The 10,424-nt window shown below is 59.9% G+C and overlaps 1 protein-coding gene across 1 annotated transcript in view; it reads right to left on the bottom strand.

Annotated features, from left to right (window-relative positions):
* LETMD1 (LETM1 domain containing 1) overlaps window positions 1-10,424 on the bottom strand; it is a 14,297-nt gene continuing 3,873 nt past the window's right edge. The window contains exons 5-11 of the mRNA XM_063179232.1: window positions 9,366-9,481; window positions 7,747-7,829; window positions 7,459-7,645; window positions 6,073-6,174; window positions 3,743-3,895; window positions 1,710-1,806; window positions 1-414 (exon numbers count right to left, since the gene is read on the bottom strand). Coding sequence (XP_063035302.1) covers window positions 332-414; window positions 1,710-1,806; window positions 3,743-3,895; window positions 6,073-6,174; window positions 7,459-7,645; window positions 7,747-7,829; window positions 9,366-9,481 — 821 coding nt within the window. The 3' untranslated portion in view covers window positions 1-331. The remainder of the gene's footprint in view (window positions 415-1,709; window positions 1,807-3,742; window positions 3,896-6,072; window positions 6,175-7,458; window positions 7,646-7,746; window positions 7,830-9,365; window positions 9,482-10,424) is intronic.

The following is a 10,424-nucleotide window of genomic DNA, read 5'->3' as shown; positions in this document are numbered from 1 at the left end:
GTCACTGGGGGCACAATGGTGGCACAGTCTGGAGAGGGGACACGCAGGTGCCACCCTGTCACTGCCAGGTCACTGGGGGCACAATGGTGGCACAGTCTGGAGAGGGGACACGCAGGTGCCACCCTGCCACCCCTCTGGTCACGCGGGGCACCATGGCGGCACAGTCCGGGGGGCACGTGCAGGTGTCACCTGTCAGTGCCCGGTCACTCAGGGCACCACGGCAGTGCCACCTGGAGGGGACGACACACAGGTGCCACCCTGTCACCTCTGAGTCACTGTGGCAGTGCCAGCTGGGGGGAGGACGGACGGGTGCCACCCTGTCACCCTCCGGTCACGCGGGGCTGTCCCTCGGGGGCTGGCACGGCTCCAGGGCCAGCAGGACCATGCTGTGTGCCAGCAGAGAGGCCTCCGAGGCTGCGGGGGCACAGGGGCACCGTGAGCGACTGGCATGGGGGCACTGGGGGCATGGGATGGGGTGGGACTGGCACTGAAGGGGCTGGGGACACTGGGACTGGCATGGGGGCACTGGGGGGGGCATGGGATGGGGTGGGAGTGGCACTGGGGGACACTGGGAGAGACTGGCACGGGCACTGGGAGCACTGGGGGCACTGGGATGGGCATGGATGGGGTTCTGGGTGGACTGGGCAGCACTGGGGGGCACTGGGAGAGCTGGGACTGGGGCGAGAGTGGCACTGGGGGCACTGGGGGAGCTGGGATTGGGGTGAGACTGGCACTGGGGGCACTGGGGGAGCTGGGACTGGTATGGGAGTGGCACTGGGGGGCACTGGGGGTGCTGTGGTGGGCACTGGGGGGTTCTGGGTGGACTGGGCAGCGCTGGGGGGCACTGGGCAGACTGGGAGAGCTGGGACTGGGGTGGGAGTGGCACTGGGGGCACTGTGAGGGACTGGCATGGGCACTGGGGGCACTGGGAGCACTGGGGCTGGCAGGGGAGTGGCACTGGGAGAGCTGGGACTGGCACTGGGGGGCACTGGGGGGGCTGGAGTGGGCATGGAATGGGCCCTGGGTGGACTGGGAGCACTGGGATGGGCATGGAGGGGATTCTGGGTGGACTGGGCAGAACTGGGGGGCACTGGGCAGCATTGGCATGGGCACTGGGATGGGCACAGGGGCACTGGGATGGGCATGGGGAGCACAGGGATGGGCACAGGGGCACTGGGATGGGCACTGGGATGGGCACTGGGATGGGCACTGGGAGCACTGGGATGGGCACTGGGATGGGCACTGGGAGCACTGGGATGGGCACTGGGATGGGCACTGAGATAAGCACAGGGAGCACTGGGATGGGCACAGGGGGCACTGGGATGGGCACAGGGGGCACTGGGATGGGCATGGGGCAAGAATGGGATGGGCACTGGGAGCACTGGGATGGGAATGGGGGGAGCACTTGAGATGGGCATGGCTGGCACTGGGATGGGCACTGGGATGGGCACAGGGGGGGCACTGGTATGGGCACCGGAAGGAAAACTGGTATGGGCACAAAGGGGGCACTAGGTTGGACACAGGGATGGGCACAGGGATGGGCACTGGGATGGGCACTGGGGTGGGCACTGGGATGGGCAGTGGGGCGGGCATGGAGGGCACAGGAGTGGACACGGGCACAGACTCTGCACAGGTGACAGGGCTGAGCCCCGATGGTGACAATGCCACCCCGCAGTGCCACCCCCGTGCCCAGGGAAGGCTTTGGGTACCTTGGAGCTGGCAGGAGAGCCTGAGCCACTGCTCCAGCCACGCCTGGCACTGCGCCCGGCCCAGCGGAGTGGAGTTCAGCCCACGCAGGTAACAGGCCTGGGGACACACGGACACCGTCAGGACGGACACACGGACACCGTCAGGGACAGACGGACACCGTCAGGATGGACACACAGACATGGTCAGGGATGGACACACGGACACCGTCAGGGACAGACGGACACCGTCAGGGATGGACACACGGACACATCAGGGATGGACACACGGACACCGTCAGGACGGACACACGGACACATCAGGGACGGACACACAGACATGGTCAGGGATGGACACACGGACACCGTCAGGGATGGACACACAGACATGGTCAGGGATGGACACACGGACACCGTCAGGGATGGACACACAGACATGGTCAGGGATGGACACACGGACACCGTCAGGGATGGACACACAGACATGGTCAGGGATGGACACACGGACACCGTCAGGGATGGACACACGGACACCGTCAGGGACGGACACACGGACACCGTCAGGGATGGACACACAGACATGGTCAGGGATGGACACACGGACACCGTCAGGGATGGACACACAGACATGGTCAGGGATGGACACACGGACACCGTCAGGGATGGACACACAGACATGGTCAGGGATGGACACACGGACACCGTCAGGGATGGACACACGGACACCGTCAGGGATGGACACACAGACACGGTCAGGACGGACACATGGACACTGTCAGGGATGGACACACAGACATGGTCAGGACGGACACACGGACACGTTCAGGATGGACACACAGACACAGTCAGGGATGGACACACAGACACAGTCAGGGATGGACACACGGACATGGTCAGGGATGGACACACAGACACCGTCAGGGATGGACACATGGACACCGTCAGGGATGGACACACAGACACGGTCAGGACGGACACATGGACACGGTCAGGGATGGACACACAGACACAGTCAGGGATGGACACACGGACATGGTCAGGGATGGACACACGGACACGGTCATGGATGGACAGACGGACACCGTCAGGACGGACACACGGACACCGTCAGGACGGACACATGGACACCGTCAGGACGGACACACAGACACCCAGCACCCACCAGAACCCCTCAAGGACAGGGAGATGTGGAAACAGCCCTGCAGGTGCCACCCGAGGTGCCCCAACGCCCTGCAGGTGCCCCATGAGGTGCCCCCCAGGTGCCCCCAGGTGGCACGGCCGCGCTCACCGCCCGCAGCTCCTCCTCCGTCAGCTGCCCCAGCCCCAGGTGCCCCATGAGGTGCCCCCAGGTGGCACAGGTGGCACAGCCGCGCTCACCGCCCGCAGCTCCTCCTCCGTCAGCTGCCCCAGCCCCAGGTGCCCCATGAGGTGCCCCATGAGGTGCCCCATGAGGTGCCCCCGCCTGGCACAGGTGTGCTGTGCCATGCTCACCGCCTGCAGCTCCTCCTCCGTCAGCTGCCCCAGCCCCAGGTGCCCCATGAGGTGCCCCATGAGGTGCCCCATGAGGTGCCCCCAGGTGGCACAGGTGTGCTGTGCCGTGCTCACCGCCCGCAGCTCCTCCTCGCTCAGCTGCCCCAGCCCCAGGTGCCCCATGAGGTGCCCCATGAGGTGCCCCATGAGGTGCCCCATGAGGTGCCCCCCAGGCTGGCACAGGTGTGCCGTGCCATGCTCACCGCCCGCAGCTCCTCCTCGCTCAGCTGCCCCAGCCCCAGGTGCCCCATGAGGTGCCCCATGAGGTGCCCCATGAGGTGCCCCCCAGGCTGGCACAGGTGTGCCGTGCCATGCTCACCGCCCGCAGCTCCTCCTCGCTCAGCTGCCCCAGCCCCAGGTGCCCCATGAGGTGCCCCATGAGGTGCCCCATGAGGTGCCCCCCAGGCTGGCACAGGTGTGCCGTGCCATGCTCACCGCCCGCAGCTCCTCCTCGCTCAGCTGCCCCAGCCCCAGGCGCCCCATGAGGTGCCCCCCAGGCTGGCACAGGTGTGCTGTGCCGCGCTCACCGCCCGCAGCTCCTCCTCGCTCAGCTGCCCCAGCCCCAGGCGCAGCAGGGCGCGGTCCAGCTGCCGGATCTCCAGGACGTGGCTGCGCAGGCGGCGCCGCAGGACGAAGGCCGGCAGGTGCGGGGTCAGGAACAGCACCCGGCTCAGGGCTCTCTGCGGGACAAGGGGCACCGGGCGGTGGCTGCAGCTCCCCTCGCCCACCCTCCCGCCCAGCCAGGTGTCCTGCCCCAGGGGGAGGAGGGGATTGGGATGAAATCCATGTCCAAGGGCTCTGCCCCCCTCCCTTGGAACGATGGACAGAAGAAGCACAGGGATTGTTTTCGATACAGCAAGCTCAGATCTGAAATTTTAGAAACTTGAGCGGTGGCTCATCCCTCCTGCAGGGCCAGCTGTGGTTCTGCTGAAGCACCACCAGAACTGCCCAGAACATTCTGGAAATGCAGGGGAGGAGAAAGCTGCTCCTCTGGGAATGCGGGGGGAAAAGGCTGCTGGGATGTCCCAAACCAGGGAGGGGGATCCCAAACCAGGAATGGGGATCCCAAATGAGGAATGGGGATCCCAAACCAGGGAGGGGGATCCCAACCAGGGATGGGGATCTCAACCCAGAGATGGGGATCCCAAACCAGGAAATGGGAATCCCAAACCAGGGATGGGAATCCCAAACCAGGGAGGGGGATCCCAAACAATGGGGATCCTAAACCAGAGATGGGGATCCCAACCCAGAGATGGGGATCCCAAACCAGAGATGGGGATCCCAACCTAGGAATGAGGATCCCAAACCAGGAATGGGGATCCCAAACCAGGGAGGGGGATCCCAAACCAGGAATGGGGATCCCAAACCAGGAATGGGGATCCCAAACCAGAGATGGGGATCCCAACCCAGAGATGGGGATCCCAACCCAGGAATGGGGATCCCAACCCAGGAATGGGGATCCCAACCCAGGAATGGAGATCCCAAACCAGGGAGGGGGATCCCAAACCAGAGATGGGGATCCCAAACCAGGGATGGGGATCCCAAACCAGGAATGGGGATCCCAAACCAGGGATGGGGATCCCAAACCAGGAATGGGGATCCCAAACCAGGGATGGGGATCCCAACCCAGAGATGGGGATCCCAAACAGGGGATGGGGATCCCAAACCAGGAATGGGGATCCCAAACCAGGGATGGGAATCCCAAACCAGGGAGGGGGATCCCAAACAATGGGGATCCTAAACCAGAGATGGGGATCCCAAACCAGGGATGGGGATCCCAACCCAGAGATGGGGATCCCAACCAGGAATGAGGATCCCAAACCAGGAATGGGGATCCCAAACCAGGAATGGGGATCCCAACCAGGAATGGGGATCCCAAACCAGGGAGGGGGATCCCAAACCAGGGATGGGGATCCCAACCCAGAGATGGGGATCCCAACCCAGGAATGAGGATCCCAAACCAGGAATGGGGATCCCAAACCAGGAATGGGGATCCCAACCAGGAATGGGGATCCCAAACCAGGAATGGGGATCTCAACCCAGAGATGGGGATCCCAACCCAGGAATGGGGATCTCAACCCAGGGATGGGGATCCCAAACCAGGAATGGGGATCCCAACCCAGAGATGGGGATCCCAACCCAGGAATGGGGATCCCAAACCAGGAATGGGGATCCCAACCAGGAATGGGGATCCCAAACCAGGGATGGGGATCCCAACCAGGAATGGGGATCCCAAACCAGGGATGGGGATCCCAAACCAGGAATGGGGATACCAACCCAGGGATGGGGATCCCAACCCAGGGAGGGGGATCCCAAACCAGGAATGGGGATCCCAAACCAGGGAGGGGGATCCCAAACCAGGAATGGGGATCCCAAACCAGGGATGGGGATCTCAAACCAGGGATGGGGATCCCAAACCAGGGATGGGGATCCCAAATGAGGAATGGGGATCCCAAACCAGGAATGGGGATCCCAAACCAGGGATGGGGATCTCAAACCAGGGATGGGGATCCCAAACCAGGAATGGGGATCCCAAACCAGAGATGGGGATCCCAAACCAGGAATGGGGATCCCAAACCAGAGATGGGGATCCCAACCCAGAGATGGGGATCCCAAACCAGAGATGGGGATCCCAACCCAGAAATGGGGATCCCAAACCAGGGATGGGGATCCCAAACCAGGAATGGGGATCCCAACCCAGGAATGGGGATCCCAAACCAGGGAGGGGGATCCCAACCCAGGATGGGGATACCAACCCAGAAATGGGGATTCCCCCCCTGCCCCGCCCAGGCCACCTCTGCAGCTTTCCCTGGGCTGGTTTTGGGGCACACCTGGGCGGGTGAACCCCTGAACTCACCACGTGATCCACCTGGAGCCTGTTGAGGACCAGCAGAGAGCCCGAGAACGAACTCCTCACAGCCAGGAGCTGCGCCAGGTGGGGCCGGGCACCTCCCTGCACCTGGAAGAGCCCCAGGAGAGCACAGGTGACACCTCAGACACGTCAAGGCCTCGGGTTCGAGGCGTTTTTCACATTTTGTGTTGCTTTAGTGGGTGTGGGTTTCATATTATGGGATGGGGAGCTCTGTTCATAGTAGGGAGACAAAACAATTCCTGCTCTAGCTGGGGACCAAGCGGAAATAATCCAAATTTCAGGCCCAAGAGCATAAATAATGGTGAATTGAGGAGAGAAAAACAAGAAGGATGGGAATTCATAACCTAAAGCTGTAATTGGACAATTAACTGCAATAGGCTAATGGAGCAGAACTTATAAAAGTGAGAGACCCCATGACCGGGCGTGCACTTTGTGACCCTTTTAGTTCATTTTGGGTTCATTTTGTGCCATTTGGGTTTATCTTGGGTTCATTTTGTGACCATTTTGGTTCACCTTGGGTTCATTTTGTGACCACTTTGGTTCACCTTGGGATCATTTTGCGTTCATTTTGTGCCATTTGGGTTCATCTTGGGTTCATTTTGAGCCATTTGGGTTCATCTTGGGTTCATTTTGTGACCATTTTGGGTTCATTTTGGTTCATCTTGGGTTTGTTTTGTGAACCTTTGGGTTCATTTTGTGACCATTTTGGGTTCATTTTGGTTCGTCCTGGGATCATTTTGTGAACCTTTGGGTTCATTTTTTGACCATTTTGGGCTCATCATGGTTCAGTTTTTTACCATATTGGGTTCATTTTGTGACCATTTTGGGTTCATTTTGTGACCATTTTGGTTCATCTTGGGTGTAATTAATTAACCCTGTCAGTAGTTTTTCTTTTGTGACCTTTTTGGGCTCATTTTTTGACCATTTTAGGTTCATCTTGTGACCATTTTGATTAATCTCGTGACAATTTTGGGTTCGTCTTGGGTGTAACTAACTCTATCAGTAGTTTTTCTTTTGTGACCATTTTGGGTTCACCTTGGGCGTAACTAACTCTGTCAGTGGTTTTTCTTTTGTGACCATTTTGGGTTCACCTTGGGTTCATTTTGTGACCATTTTGGGTTCACCTTGGGTTCATTTTGTGACCATTTTGGGTTCACCTTGGGTGTAACTAACTCTGTCACTGGTCTTTCTTTTGTGACCATTTTGGGTTCACCTTGGGCGTAACTAACTCTGCCAGCGGTTTTTCTTTTCTATTATCGCGCACATTTTGATTTTTTTTCCCTTTCCTAACAAATCCTATTTCTGACTCGCAGTCTCCCACTGATTTTCCTTTCAAACCAGAAGCCAGTGTGGCAGTGGAGGGGCACAGACCTGCTCGCAGAGCTGCAGCAGGAGCTGCTGGGGCCGTGCCTCGGGCAGGGAGCGCGCTGCCTGCGCCAGCGCCCGCAGCACGGCCCCGTGCGAGGCCCGGCGGCGGCGGTCGTACGCGTCCAGGAACTCCAGCCGCTGCCTGGGCGTCCAGAAGTGCCTGATCAGGAGCTGCCGGGGGAAGAAATACCTGGGGAGAGGCAGGAGAAGGGATTCAGGGAGGGAAATTTTTTTGCCCCTAAAAACCCCAAATTTCAGGGAATTTGTGGCCCAGGGGTGCTGGGTACTCACATGAGCAGCAGCACCAGGAAGTTGGCGAAGGGGGGGATGGCGATGATCCCGATGGGAATGGCCTTGAGCACGTCCCTGCGGAACTGCCCCGGGGACGGGGGGACAGCGTCAGCACCCGCCTCCAAAAAACCCCCAAAAAACCCCAAAATTCCCCCAAATTCCCCCCTCCCCGGGCTGGCTGGGAAAGGGGGCCCAGAGGGGCAGAGATGGGGGAAAAGGGGGGCAGAAAGGGGCAAAAAAAGGGGGCGGAGGGGGGAAAGGGCGGGAAAAAAGGGCGGGAAAAAAGGGGGGGGAAAAAAGGTGGGGGAAAAAAAGGGCGGGAAAAAGGGGGGGGAAAAAAAGGGCGGGAAAAAAAGGGCGGGAAAAAGGGGGGGAAAGGGGGGGAAAAAGGGGGGGGAAAAGGGGGGGAAAAAAGAGGGGAAAACAAGGGGGGGAAAATGGCGGGGAAAAAAGAGGGGAGAAAAAAAGGGGGGGAAAAAGGGGGGGAAAAAGGGGGGGGAAATGAGAGATGAGGCAGAGATGAGGCTGAGGAGAAGCAGAGGGGAGCTAAGGCTGAGGTGATGCACAGGTGAGGCACAGGAGACACAGAGGTGAGGCACAGGTGACACAGAGGTGTCACAGGTGACACAGAGATGAGGCACAGGTGACACAGATGGGGCACAGGTGACACAGAGGTGTCACAGGTGACACAGAGATGAGGCACAGGTGACACAGATGGGGCACAGGTGACACAGAGGTGTCACAGGTGACACAGAGGTGTCACAGGTGACAGAGGTGAGGCACAGGTGACACAGAGATGGGGCACAGGTGACACAGATGAGGCACAGGTGACACAGGGGTCAGGCACAGGTGACACAGAGGTGTCACAGGTGACACAGAGATGGGGCACAGGTGACACAGATGGGGCACAGGTGACACAGAGATGAGGCACAGGTGACACAGAGGTGTCACAGGTGACACAGGGGTCAGGCACAGGTGACACAGATGAGGCACGGGTGACACAGAGGTGAGGCACAGGTGACACAGATGAGGCACAGGTGACACAGGGGTCAGGCACAGGTGACACAGAGATGGGGCACAGGTGACACAGATGAGGCACAGGTGACACAGATGAGGCACAGGTGACACAGGGGTCAGGCACAGGTGACACAGATGAGGCACAGGTGACACAGGGGTCAGGCACAGGTGACACAGAGGTGGCACAGGTGACACAGGGGTCAGGCACAGGTGACACAGGGGTGAGGCACAGGTGACACAGATGGGGCACGGGTGACACAGAGATGAGGCACAGGTGACACAGATGGGGCACAGGTGACACAGATGAGGCACAGGTGACACAGAGATGGGGCACAGGTGACACAGAGGTGGCACAGGTGACACAGGGGTCAGGCACAGGTGACACAGATGGGGCACAGGTGACACAGATGAGGCACAGGTGACACAGGGGTCAGGCACAGGTGACACAGATGGGGCACAGGTGACACAGAGGTGGCACAGGTGACACAGATGAGGCACAGGTGACACAGAGGTGTCACAGGTGACAGATGAGGCACAGGTGACACAGAGGTGGCACAGGTGACACAGGGGTCAGGCACAGGTGACACGGTGTCCCCGCTGACCTGGCGCAGCCGCTCCATGTCGCGGTACGGGAGCTGCTGAGGGCTCAGCTGCTGCTGGGCCATCCTGGCCCGGATCCTCCTGATCTCCTGCACCTCCAGCACCAGGGCCTGCACCCCTGCAGCACCAGGGCTGCCTCAGGGGCACGGCCAGCCTGGCACGGCTGATGCCCCCCAAAACGTGCCCTTCTCCTGACAGCTGGGGCCTCTTTTGGCACCCACATGTTTGGGCAGCACCCACATCTCGAGACATCCATATTTGGGACATCCCACCCTCTTCCAAACCCCCCGTTTAGGAGCCACCTCTTGGGACCCCCTTTTTGGGACCCAGAAATTCACAGTCCCCCCATCAGCCCCCCTTTTCCTTGGGGCACCCCTTTTTAGAACACCCCACCTCCTTTGCAGCCCCCCACATTTTTGGGACCCAGATTTTTGGGCTCCCCTTTTTCAGCACCCACCTCTTGGGACACCCATTTTTAGAACACCCCACCCTCTTCCAGACCCCCTTTTTTTGGGACCCATCTGTTGGGACCCCCTTTTTGGGACCCAGAAATTCACAGTCCCCCCATCAGCCCCCCTTTTTCTTGGGGCACCCCTTTTTAGAACACCCCACCTCCTTTGCAGCCCCCCACATTTTTGGGACCCCCCATTTGGGACCCAGATGTTTGGGCTCCCCTTTCTCAGCACCCACATCTCGAGACATCCATATCTGGGACATCCCACCCTCTCTCAAACCCCCCGTTTTGGAGCCACCTCTTGGGACCCCCCCATTTGGGACCCAGATTTTTGGGCTCCCCTTTTTCAGCACCCACCTCCTGGGACACCCCTTTTTGGAACACCTCAGAAATAATGGGATTTTTCAGACTCTCTTTTTCAGGACCCACCCCCGGGGACCCCCATTTTGGGACCCAGACATTCAGACTCCCTAATGAGCCCCCCCTTTTTCTTGGGAGCCCTTTTTTGGGACACAGCACCCTCTTCCAAACCCCCTTTTTGGGACCTCCTTTTGGGACCCAGAAATTCACAGTCCCCCCATCAGCCCCCCTTTTCCTTGGGGCACCA

The sequence above is a fragment of the Melospiza melodia genome, chromosome 31, assembly GCF_035770615.1.
Source record: "Melospiza melodia melodia isolate bMelMel2 chromosome 31, bMelMel2.pri, whole genome shotgun sequence".
Taxonomy (NCBI): Eukaryota; Metazoa; Chordata; class Aves; order Passeriformes; family Passerellidae; genus Melospiza; species Melospiza melodia.
Note: the sequence above shows the minus strand (reverse complement) of the source record. Positions and strands in the feature narration are given on the sequence as shown.